The following is a 13,287-nucleotide window of genomic DNA, read 5'->3' on the forward strand; positions in this document are numbered from 1 at the left end:
TGTAAGTAAATGAAAATTCAATCCAGTTTTTAAGGGTATAAGAAATAATTGGAGGGGTGTGGTGCCTACTGGGTTAAGCGCACATGGTGCGAAGTGCAAGGACCTGTGCAAGGATCCTGGCTGAGCCCCTGACTCCCTACCTGCAAGTTTGCAGGTGTCTCCCCCCGCCCCCTTAGTTTCTCTGCCTTATCCAAAACCAGCAGCAACAGCACCACCACCACCACCACCAAACCACAACAACGGAAAAAAGATGGCCTCCAGGAGCAGTGGATTCCCACCGAGCCCCAGTAATAACCTTGGAGGCAATAAATAAATAAATAAATAAATAAGGATGGGCTGGGGAGACAGCATAAAAGTTAGGCAAAAGACTTTCTTGCCTGAGCCTCCAAGGTCCCAGGTTCAGTCTGCAGCACCACCATAAGCTAGAGTTGAGCAATGCTCTGGCCTCTGTTTATAATATATATATATATATATATATATAAAATTAACAAAATAAAGAATAATTAGGGGCTCGGGATATAGCTGAGTGTATGCTTTGCATGTATGAGACCCTAAATTCAGTCCTAGTCACCAAAAACAAAAAGGAAAACCTTCTGTTTCTTAATATGTGGGCAGGAATATTTTCTTCTTTTTTAAACCAGAGCACTACACAACTTTGATTTATGGTGGTGCAAGGGATTGAACCTGTGACCTCAGCACCTCAGGCAAGAGAATATTTTCTCTCTTTAATACTATTTATGTCCAGTGGAGAAGCAGTCATGGAAGCCAGAACTCCTACTGTCTGCACCCCCAAAAGAATACTGGCCTAGGGAGTGAAGCAAGTCTGCAGGTATCTTTCTCTTTCCCTCTCTGTCTTCCCCTCCTCTCCATTTCTCTCTGTCCTATCCAACAACAACAACATCAATAACAATAATAATAACTACAACAATAAAACAACAAGGGCAACAAAAAGGAATAAATAAATCAATATTAAAAAGAAAAGAATGCTGGTCTATAACCTCAGAAGCAGGGAGTGGGGCCAGTGTTAGGAAGTGGAAGATGACTAGAGGACTCTGAACATCAATTCCATTAAGACCCCAAGACTTAGAGAGAGAAGGGTTATAAAGGAGAAAGACATTTTGAAATCATAATAGGTGTAGTTGTGCCTTAAAAAGGGAGGGAATACAGGACCATAGGAAAAATGAGCAAATATATATAAATATAAATAATTATCAACCCATATCTGTGACCTTGGGAGAATTACTGCAGTTTCCAGTGGAGGGAATGGAGACACAAAACTCTGGTGATGAGAAAGGTGTGGAATTATACCCATGTCTCATTTTGTAAATCAGTATTAAATAACTAATAATAAAAAAATTATTTTATTTTTATTTTCTTTGATTTTTTAAAAAAAATATTTATTCCCTTTTGTTGCCCTTGTTGCTTTATTGTTGTAATTGTTATTGTTGTCATTGCTGTTGGATAGGACAGAGAAATGGAGAGAGGAGGGGAAGACAGAGGGGGAGAGAAAGACAGACACCTGCAGACCTGCTTCACTGCCTGTGAAGCGACTCCCCTGCAGGTGGGGAGCCGGGGGCTTGAACCGGGATCCTTACGCTGGTCTTTGCGCTTTGCACCACATGCGCTTAACCCGCTGCAGTACCGCCCGACTCCCGTTTTCTTTGATTTTTTTAAAATTAATGATTAATAATGATTAACAAGATTGTAAGATAATGGGTACAAATCCATACAGTTCCCACCACCAGAGTTCCGTGACCCATCCCCTCCATTGGAAGCTTCCCAATTCTTGTTCCCTCTGGGAGTGTGGACCAATATTCTTTATGAGGTGCTCTTGTAATTGCTTCTCTGCTGGACATGGGTTTTGGCTGGTCGATCGATACCCTCAGCCTGTTTCTTTCCCTAGTGGGATAAAGCTCTGGAGAGGTGAGACTTCTCAGCACTAAAATGATTACTTATTAGTGAGGAAGATGAGAAAGAGAACCAGACCTCACTCTGGCACATGTGTTGCCGTGTTGCCACAGACTGAGCTCAGGAGCTCATGCTTCATAGTCTAATGCTTATCCACTGTGCTACCTCCCAGAACACAGAATATTTACATTAGTTCCTAAAGATTTTGTTGTAAGCCAGCTCACTCAGAGACACTGCCATAGTGTACCATGCTTAGACCAGTTGTGTCAGCAAGGACTTGAAAACTCGCAACTTCTTTCCTGAACATTATTGAAAAGAATTGGATCAGATCAAAGGTTCAGACATTGGCAGACCTCTTCGTTTATGCAGAAGCCCCCAATTTCACACACAATATGTAGAGCTACTTTGATCAAATCAGCTACGAGCTCTGGAATCCTGGATCCTTGTCCCTGTCACTCAGTGGTCTCAGGTCCTTTCCATATATTCTGTTGCTATTGAGTCAGCTGATGGCTGGAAGAAGGGTCCACATCTCATTTAGTGGATGATGTCACTGCTTTGGTGCCAAATGTCTGAAAGCATGGCCCATGTCTGAAAGGATGCTGAGCTTAATTTCTAGTCTAACCCCCCAGTTCTCCCAACCAAAATTTCACATGGCATAAAAAAACTGGTCTCCACCCATGGCCTCATTCCCAGCTTTCTGTTGGGGCTATTTGACTCAGCGTGTACTACTTTATATTGGCTCAAATGGGGCATTTGCTGCCTGGCATGACAGTTCCTACATGCTGTCTGCCTGTCTCAACAAATGATGATGGAGCCTCTTGCCTCCAGATATTTTTGCCTACTCATTTCTTATTTCCCTTGTTCCTGAAACACCTTCCTGCCTGAGTGATGGAACCAGTGTTCCACTTCCCTTCTTCCCAGAGTGGCCAGAAACTGTACCCCACTGACTCCCACCTTCTGTACTCCCAAAAGAATGCTGGTCCATACCCCCAGAACAGGGACAGTGTTAGGGGAAGAGATGACTAGAAGATTCTGAACTCCAGTTACACCCAAGACCCAGACTCCAAGACCCAGAAAGAGAAGAGTTCAAAAGGAAAGAGATTCGGAAGTAGTAATAGGTTGAGAACCAGAAGCCAAAGCCAGGATATGGAGTCACAAGTGAAGCCCGTGAGAACTAGATAGAGGTCGTTTGGGAACTCAGTTTGAGGTGTGTCCCAAGTCAAAGTGACTAGTATGAGTTCAGGCACCTGGTTCATAGAAAAACCAGCATGGAGGGGGCGGGGGAGGAAGGGGTGGTGCATTTGGTTGAGTGCACATGTTACAAAGCACAAGGACCTAAGTTCAAGTTCCCAGTCCCCGCCTGCAGGGGGAAAGCTTCACAAGTGGTGAAGCAGTGCTGCAGGTGTCTCTGTCTCTCCCTCCCCCCAATGTCTGTCTCTAGTAAATATTAAAAAAAGAAAAACCAGCATTGAAAATGGGCCGTACTCTCTTTAAAAAAATTTTTTTTACTTAAGGGGGTAGATAGCATAATGGTTATACAGAGACTCTTTTGAGCCTGGGGCTCTGAAGTCCCAGGTTCAATCCCCCGCACCACAATAAGCCAGAGCTGTGCAGTGCTTTGATGTTTCTCTCTGTGTCTTTCTCTCTCTGCATTTCTCTCAAAAATAAAATAAATTACTTAAAAAAAAAATGGTCCATGAAGTGGCGCAGTAGATAATGCATCGGACTCTCAAGCATGAGGTCCTGAGTTCAATCCCTGGCAGCACATGTACCAGAGTGATGTCTGGCTCTTTCTCTCTCCTGTGTTTCTCATTAAATAAATATTTTTTTCCCTCCAGGGTTATTTCTGGGCTCAGTGCCTGCACCGTGAATCCACTGCTCCTGGAGGCCATTGTTTTCCCCCTTTTGTTGCCCTTGTTGTTGTAGCCTCATTGTGGTTATTATTGCCATTGTTGATGCTGTTCGTTGTTGGATAGAACAGAGAGAAATGGAGAGAGGAGGGGAAGACAGAGGGGGGGGAGAAAGATAGACACCTGCAGACCTGCTTCACCGCTTGTGAAGCGACTCCCCTGCAGGTGGGGAGCCTGGGGCTAGAACCAGGATCTTTACACTGGTCCTTGCGCTTAGCGCCACATGCGCTTAACCCACTGCGCCACCACCCGACCCCCAAATAAAATCTTAAAAATTTTTTTACTTAAAATTTTTTTTAAAGTTATTGGATAGAGACAGTCATCAAAAGGGAAGTAGGAAATAGGGACAGATACCTGCAGCACTGCTTTACCATTCTCAGAGCTTTCCCCCTGCAGGTAGGGACTGGAGGCTCAAACCCAGGTCCTTGTGCATTGTAGCATGTGCGCTCAACGAGGTGCACCACCTCCCAGCCCCCAAATGAGCCGTCTTCTACTTTTCCCATGTCAGTGCCTCAGATGGGGCATGCACAGCTTTTGTGACAGAAGAAACATCATCCACCTGTCCTCAGTTCTTTGCTTAGTGTTGACTACTCTTCTCAGATGTCTCCAGAAAGGACATTGATATCTTCTAAGAACCAAGGGAGCAGCTGGCACCTCTGGGGGAGAGGAGGTGTCTTGGGGTGCAGCCGTAGCTTTAGAGGGAGCACACCAGAACCAACTGTTACTCTGCTTGGCTGAAACAGAAAAGCCAAGCGGCTGCTGGTAGGAAAGGACCAGAAAGCAGGATGGACCCAACCAAGTAGTCAGTTGGCTTCACTAATTTGCATAGACTGTGCCAAGTAAACCTTTTCTGTATTTTTATTTTGTGGATTACTTCCCTTTCTCTTTGCTCTTTTCACATTTTGAAACAAATTAGAACAGTAACATTAAAAAAAATTAATGTACCTTTTTTATCTTTATTCATTTATTTGATAGATAGCCAGAAATCGAGAGAGAAGTGGGTGATAGAGAAGGAAAAATACAGAAAGACACCTGCAGCTCTGCTTTACCACTCGCAAAGTTTTTCCCATGTAGGTGGGGGCTGGGGGCTCAAACCTAGGTCCTTGCATATTGTAATTTGTGCTCAACCAGGTACGCCACCATCCAGCCCTAGAAACTCTTTTTTAAAAAAACTTTACTGTTTATTTGTTCCCTAAAAATGGGAGTTGGGAGAAGGCATCTTTGTAAATCATTTCCTCTGCATATTATCTGAAAATTGATCCCATGACAATAAAAGATATATGAAAACCTAATTCTTTAAATTTTAAGGAAACAAGGATCACACAGTTATTAGTGTAATAGACTCCCCTTATAGATCATGCATGTAAAGAAGCAGATTTGCAAACAGGACAGTTGACAGTGCTGGTGTTGAGGGACCAAGTAGGGCTTCCACCTAGTTTCATTCTGCTGTCTGCACCCACAAGAGTTGGGTCCATTTCTTGTCTGGTTAACTTGTGAGGTGTTTCAGCTAATACTTGACTACTTTTCCCATTGAACATGATCTGCAGGGGGACGAGGAGGAGGGAACTGGGCAGGTAGGCCCAGGCTGAAGACTTTTCTGGTATGTGCTTGCATAAAGAAATGAGTGATGGGGAATTGGGCGGTAGCACAGCAGGTTAAGCGCACATGGTGCAAAGCACAAGGACCGGTGTAAGGATCCTGGTTTGAGCCCCGGCTCCCCACCTGCAGGGGAGTCGTTTCACAGGTGAAGCAGGTCTGCAGGTGTCTTGTCTTTCTTTCCCCCTCTCTGTCTTCCCCTCCTCTCTCCATTTCTCTCTGTCCTATCCGACAGTGACAACATCAATAACAACAATAAAACAAGAGCAACAAAAAGGAATAAAATAAGTAATAAAAAAAAGAAGTTAGTGATGTCTAGATTAGCTCACGTGCTCCCTTGCTTCCCAGATCAGCAGATGAAGTTAAGGGCACTCACCCCTCCCCTTTGGTTGCAAAAATGATTATTATAAGTTGGAGGAAAGAGCTCAGTAAACATCACTGTCACTTAGAATTTAGGGAAATATAGGTACGCTTTCACATTACCAATGTCACTAAATTATTTATCCTTGAATCTAACATTGTGGTAAACATTGACTCTACTTTGGAGATATTGATAGAACAAATAAATTTTGATATCAGTCATATACATGTTTGATGGTGACTTACTAGCTGGACTGGACACAAGAAGGCCACTGAAATGTTAAGTGGACACACCACACCTACTAATACACAGGGAAGGTTCATGGGAAAGGACAGATTTGTTCATTAGCCTTTAAAAAAAAGGTGAAATAAAAAAGATGCAAAGAATGCTAATTATAATAGAGTTCTAGTTTTGAATTTTTTTTAAAGTTGCCAAATTGATTTTTAATATTTATTTTCCCTTTTCTTGCCCTTGTTGTTTTTCGTTGTTATAGTTATTGTTGTATTGAGGGAGATAGACAGAAAGACACCTGCAGCCCTGCTTCACCACTTGTGAAGCTTTCCCTTGCAGGTGGCGACCAGGGGCTTGAACCTTAGGTGTGATCTTTTACCAAGACAGTTTAGAATAATTTCCTGTAATATCTGCTGTGTTAAAAAAAGGTCAGATGATTTTGCCAATGCAGATAGCGCATTTTATACTACAGCCTCAAGTGTTAGAACCCCAGCGGAACCTCATCTTAGTGCAAGCACAAGGCTTTTCCCAATCTTTCTACACGTCTCAGAATGGCCCAGGCTCCTGCAGGATGGAATCAGGCCAGCTGTTGAGTCTGCCTTGCAAGAGCCCACATCCCATAAACTCTCAGAAACTCCAAAATTTTATTAATGCAGGTCTTCAGGCTACAATGTGATGATTTAATGTAGATTACGAGTTTCTCCTGATAGCAGGTGATTGGGAAAATGTGGCATTAACATAGGTTAAATCAGCCAGCAGGGAAGGCTTTTTTTAAAAAATAGAAAAACAAGCCCCTGAATTCCACAAACACATGCACTAAGATATTGATTGCAAGGGTGAAAATACACATGAAAGTGTTCTGGGAGGTGGCTCAGTGGATAAAGCATTGGACTCTCAAGCATGATGTCTTGAGTTCAATACCCAGTAGCACATGTACCACCAAAGTGATGCCTGGTTCCCTTTCTCCTCTTTCTCATTAATAAATCTTAAAAAATATATACACATGAAACAGCAACTGTGCCTCACTTTATTCCTCCCATGGCATTGACAAAAGAAAGCAAACACTTTAGCATATTTTCTCAGAAATAGTGGAGCCCGGGCACATACCCCATGCCACCACAGTAAGTCCAATATTATGGGATAAAAAAAAGACAAAAATTAGCGTTATCTAAAGCCAGCCTCCCCCCTCTCCCCCCCAGTGCCACTGCACACAGAACAAATTGTGTAGCGAACATTGGGCAGAGAATTAACTCATCATGATAGTTTCTGGGAGTGTAGTAAGTACCCTTAGTAAAAGTGGGCCTCGCTGTCAGACTGTATAGATGACAACTTCCAGTCAGATCGTCAGATGGGAAACCATGAACAGAAGGTGAAAAAAATTCCAAGTTCACATGATCATTCTTGTTTACTGAGGTCTGTTTATTTTCAGCGGGTGCTTTTTCCTCCAAGTAAAATAAAGCAGGCGTAAATATCTATAATGAATAAATTTATTGTCTTACAAAAATCATTGTCTAGAAATATGGGAATACAAGAAAAGATATTTGCAGTCAGGTGTCTGGTGGTCAACAGCCAGTACAATTCATAAAGGGGGGGGGGAATCAAAGATTCCAAACCCACACACGAATTCTTCCTAACAGATGTTAAAGCTTTTAACCCAAAAGGTCTGTGTTTTTTTTTTTTAAGCATGTTGCAGAGGATCAAGGAATTATAATTAACACTGATTCATTGTCACTGAATGTTTATAATACCACTTTGACTAGGGAGGTACATGATATAAAGCATGGTCAAACTTAATACATTAAGTTGTTACAGAGGCAAATAATATATTTAACATTGTCTTAGTACTGTAGTGTCTAAGGCACTTTCTGTAATGTCAGTTTGCTCAACTATCAACCAGAAACAGAATGCTAAATGTTCACTGTTTAACACTGTCCAGAGGGAAGGGAAAAGTAGAAAAGAAAAAGGGATTCACATCCACTGGCATGTCAACATTCAGGCAGATGGCATCTGTTCTTGAGATTCTGTAATAAACCTCATTGACAAACTTGGAACAAATCTAGGACACAAAACCAGCATTCCCATTTTGGGCTCAAAGCAGTGGCTGAATTTGCAAGGTCAGCACAAGACCCTGGCTGGCAGCGCAGGGCCTTCCCCTAACTCCTGCCGTGACGCCCACAGGTGCTTGCTCTCGAGTGAGGAGCGCAGTGTACTGCAAAGCCAGAGGGCTCGGGAGACCACCTGGAAGTCAGCTGCACCATGGGCACTATCCTTTCTACACAGAGCAGCCCTGGCCAAAGACAGTTCGCATGAATAGATGTGGGGACACCAACGACACAAGCGAGGAGACGGCAGGCAGGGTAAACCCAAATGGATGCTTCCCCAATCCAACCCACCCCTCCTAATCTTTCCAAAGCCCCTTTCACAGTTTGCTCACTGAAATAGTGTTGATCATTATTCAAAGGAAATGAGATACAAGTGCAGTTTAGGTTCCACAATGTTCTAAGAAACTTATGTGGCTGAGGAATCAGGGGCCACATGAACACAGAACTAAATTACCTGTCCTTACGACAGAGCATGCAGAGCAACTGGGCAACGACCACGGGGCTGCCCCGATAACCCAGCGACTGTGGAGTTTGTTTGAAAAAGGTTCTCTTCTTAACGAGTATTATAAAATGGTCTCTTGATGGGTATATGGAAAATAGATGCACTGATGACACAATCTGTTTAATATGTGTATGTTTTGTGTAGTATATATATATATAAAAAGGGGAGCAATTGTACCTAAATCTGAAGCAGGATACAGTATGTGCAGGCTGGAAGGCCTTAAGACACAGTTGATCTTTCACTGAGGAATCTCATAGCTTGCTGATTTCCTAGTTTTGTAGGACTTTCCAAGGCAGCCTGGCATGGGGTGAGTTCCTGTGTGTCTCACTGTATCACTTCCGCTGGCTTCCTGCGCCTCTATTCTGACTGGGGTGGCTGTGTTTCATTGACATCACTGGTTTTACTTTCTGTGTCATCATCTGACAGCTCCAGGGAAGCCCCTTCAATGTGCAGCTGACGCCGGCCAGATCGGCTTGAGGAGAAGCTGATTGGGCCGCCCCGCCTGGAGAGAACAAAGTAGGTATTAGTGTGGGCCAACACAGGAGTGAGTAGTTGCCAAGTCATTCATTCAGCAAGGCCCTTCTGTGCCAGCCTCAGGACACTCGGCTGGGAGTGAGTGGGCACCGGCAAGAATGGCTTTGTGCTTTTCCTCCTCTCCTGCATCCCCAGCTGTGAAGTGTTATCCCGGCCAGCACATGAATTACCCCAGTTATGTCTGTGACGTATACAGGAAGATGTCATTAAGGCGAACTCCTACTTGCTAACTATATAAAGGGGAGATGGTTAACTATTTTATTGTAAGACTCCATGGCCCATTCTTGCTCAGTGGCTGGAGGGAAGCAGGGATGAGTGGAATTTGGTCCATGGGCCACAATGGGCCAGCACCTGTGTTGGCCTGGTCTTCTGGGGGGGGGTGGGGTGGGTTAAGCTCTCCCTGCTCAGCCTTCTTGCCGGTGCACATCAAACCCAGTGTGTGGAGGTCAGGAGGACGGTGTCATGCCCTCTGATGAATTCCTGCCTAGCCTTTTTTGTGGGGGTGGGTGTGGGGGTGGTACTGGGGCATAACTACTTCATGGCCAACTTATTCAGATAGAAACAGAAGGAGAAGTGGTAAAGAAAGACAAGACAGCACCGAAATTCCTTCTTGTGTGGTGGGTGCAGGGCCAGGCGAGCCCCCTTCAGAGTTAACTTTCTTTTTTTAAATTTTATTTTATTTTTGAGAGAGATGCAGAGAGAGACACACAGAAAGAAACACCAGAGCACTTGCTCAGCTCTGGTTTATGGTGGTGCGGGGCATTGAACCTGGGATTTAGGAGCCTCAGGCATGAGAGACTGTTTGCATAACTATTAGGCTATCTCCCCTGCTCTATCTTTCTAAGTATACCTGCCCAAGCCTTTTTTAACTGAGGTCATTCTCAGCTGTGGATGACTAGTGATGGGCAGACACCGGAATGGGTTTAAGCCTTGTGTTGTGGGCCGTGCAGTCCAGAGAGGGTGGGAAAGAATATGAATAGGTCAGAAACCTGGATAATCCAAGACAGTGACTTAGGAGCAAGGATGAGTAAGCGTGATTCCAAGTAAACTTTCAGATCAATAGCCCCCGACAACTGCATCTGTGCTTTGCACACTCTGGGCAGAGATGCTATAAGACCCAGCACCCTCACACAAGCCCCGAGGGCTGCTCACCTTAGCCTGTTCTTGAGCGTGCTGACCTCGCGGCTCAGGCCCTCATTGGCTTCTGTGGCATCATCCAGTTCCCGCTGGAGTTTACGCCGAGATGCATTGGCACGTGTAGCTTCTTCTTCTGCTTCCTCCAGCTGGCGTTTAAGCTGCTTCATCCTGGCATTGGCTTTCTCCATCTTGAGAAATTTACATGAACCATGTTAAATCAAACCAGTGAATTCAAATTAGCACAGCTCTCTGCCTGTGAGCACACGTGTCTGCATAGGAACATGTACTTATGTACGTACTCATGCAACAAAATGGGCTGGCCTAAGCCAGAACTCTGACCTTCTGTGCACCATAAAGAATCTTGGTCCTTACTTCCAGAGGGGGAGAAATGTTAGGGAAAGATGACTAGAGGGCTCTGAAACTCAATTCCATCAGGACCCGAAAAGAGAAGAAAGAAGGAAGGACATTCATAAGTAGTAATAGGTGACGGTATGACTTAGCAAAGAAGAGAAGGCAGGACCCCGGGGGAGGGGGCGCAGAGCCAATATATAGATAGCTATAATAGTCAGCCCTTATCAGTGACCTTCCCAGAACCACTGCCGTTTCTAGTGGAGGGAATGGGGACACAGAACTCTGGTGGTGGGAACAGTTTGGAATTGTACCCGTTATTTCATAATTTTGTGAATCACTAAAAATGTGCTACCTCTTGAGGTTGGAGATTATTTGCATTGTTAACTCCCCTGTGATTTTTGCAGGAATTGCAATTCTCTCACAACACACAGGTCGCTTCTGTGGAGATAAAAAACTCATGGTTGAAATTTTCTTTTTCTTTTTTTAAGTTACTGAGTAATGCACCTTCTTGGGCTATAGTCATGTACTTAGAAATCAAAAAAATTCTTTGGCTGGTTTTGCTTTTAAAGATTTATTAGCATGAGAGAACCAGAATATCCCCTTGATCCATGGGATGTCAGGGAGTAAACTCAGGATCTCATGCTTTTAGTTCAACACTAACCACTGTGCAACCTCCAGGGTTACTACTGTCTATAGCGGTAAGATTCCTGATGGCAAGGGGAGCGAATGCTGGAGGGAGAGCGCATGGTAGTCAGTGAAGACCTGACCATACTGGGAAAAGGACTTGCTACTGGGACGCTCAGGAAAAGGATGCCCGAATGTAGACAACCATTCGGCTCGCACACATGCAGTCTGTTTACTCTGTTTATAATCAGTGTCTTCCTCATCCACTCCTCCATTCAGCCAGTATTCAGCCTCTGCCAACTCTGCACTCATGAAGCTCACATTCATTCTAGCAGAGCAGACGGACGGTAACATTTCAGGTCTCACAATTCAAAGCCCTGTCAGTTTGCTTCCACTGAGGGATGTGGTGTCCATCATGTAGGCGTCCCTGGTACACAGTGCCCGGCAGCAGCAAGGAATAGCATGTTTATCGAAACATGAGACTCCAGAGCTTCAGACAGCGCTTTCTCAACTTGGCTAGTCAGTCTCCTTGCTGAAGCGATAGCCAAGTGGAAGACATACTCATTCACCCTGCCCTGCTCTCTCCCCTTACCTGCTCTTTATACTGATCTGCATGTCGACGCTCATCTTCAACCTGCATGAAGATTTCTTTTAGCTTCTTCTCAGTGCGACGGACTAGTTTGTTGGCAGCTGCTCGTTCCCTGTGGAAATGATCAACGTGTTAGCTTTCACAACTCTCGAAGCAATTGCGTGAATGAGGAAAATGTTTTTGAGGCCCCTTTTCCTTCGAAGATGGATTATGTTGAAGTGTTTTCCATGGCCTCTGAACAGAATACCGTGAGACCAATATGTCCCAGAAATTTCTCCCTTGTCAAAATATGAACCATCTTTAATGCATTTGAGAGCTGATACTAGAAAACACGTAACTGCTGCATATGCAGATATTAACCACCTTATTCAGCAACCTCCGGAAGATCAAATATTAATGTCACACAAAACTGTGACGGGAGTCAGCTATAAAGGGGGTGTATGTGATAGTCTACTTGAGTACTTGATTTTTGTGGGCCCTAAGCTTTCAAGTAGACCCAGAAAAGTGGAGTGGGTAAGTAAAGGATGCTGGCTAGGCTTAGCTCTAAGCACGGCTATTTCTGAGCTCCAAACCCTTTAAGAGGGCAAACTTGATGGTCTACTCTACTCTGGCAGTATTATGACTCTAATATTGGGTTGTCAGGAAAGTCATGACATACTTTTTCTTTTTCTAATTATCTTTTGGAGACAGCCAGAAATTGAGTAGGGAAGGGGGTGATAGAGGGAGAGACACAGAGATCTGCTTCACCACTTGCAAAGCTTTCTTTCCAGGGGCTTGAATCTAGGTCCTTGCACATTGTAATATGTGCACTCAACTAGATGCACCACCACCCAGACCCCACTGACATACTTTTCTTTCTCTCTCTTTTTCAAAAATATTTTTATTATTAGATAGAGACAGAGAGAGAGGGAGACACCTGCAGTCCTGCTTCACCACTTGTGAAGTTTTTCCCCTGCAGATGGGGACCAGGAGCTTGAACCTGGGTCCTTGTGCACTGTAACATGTACGCTCAACCAGGTGCACATGGTCCCATCATACTTTTCTATGCAAAGATGTCTCATGACTTTTCTGATGACTCAAGCATTTTGGAAATGCCTGCCAAAAGTCATACTGTCAACCCAATAGAAGCTGAATGTTCTATGGAGGGTCAAACCATTGTTCTGCAAGTACCAAATAAAGAACATACAGAAGGAAATATGATCTTGTCAAACTGATGTTACAATATCTCATTTTCTAAGAGTTCACTTCCAAAAAGGTGTGATTAAATATAGTTTAATGAAAGTGTTAAAAAAAGTCCTGTTGTACAATTCCTCAAAACTTGGAGTGGTTTAACATAACAGAAAACTCTTAGACAACTCCTACCTATGGGGTGAAAGCGCTTGTGTTTCTGTCATAGTACATTGCTTCTTTGCCAACAAGTGGCAGCAATTCAACACCTGGGA

At 44.0% G+C, this 13,287-nt stretch overlaps 1 protein-coding gene across 1 annotated transcript in view; it reads right to left on the minus strand.

Annotated features, from left to right (window-relative positions):
- Positions 1-7,475: 7,475 nt before the first annotated feature.
- Positions 7,476-13,287, minus strand: part of MYH10 (myosin heavy chain 10) — a 65,615-nt gene continuing 59,803 nt past the window's right edge. Inside the window, exons 32-34 of the mRNA XM_060204403.1 lie at positions 11,849-11,957; positions 10,297-10,469; positions 7,476-9,112 (exon numbers count right to left, since the gene is read on the minus strand). Of these exons, the coding sequence (XP_060060386.1) occupies positions 8,968-9,112; positions 10,297-10,469; positions 11,849-11,957 (427 nt within the window). The 3' untranslated portion in view covers positions 7,476-8,967. The remainder of the gene's footprint in view (positions 9,113-10,296; positions 10,470-11,848; positions 11,958-13,287) is intronic.

This window comes from Erinaceus europaeus, chromosome 12 (assembly GCF_950295315.1).
Source record: "Erinaceus europaeus chromosome 12, mEriEur2.1, whole genome shotgun sequence".
Classification (NCBI taxonomy): domain Eukaryota; kingdom Metazoa; phylum Chordata; class Mammalia; order Eulipotyphla; family Erinaceidae; genus Erinaceus; species Erinaceus europaeus.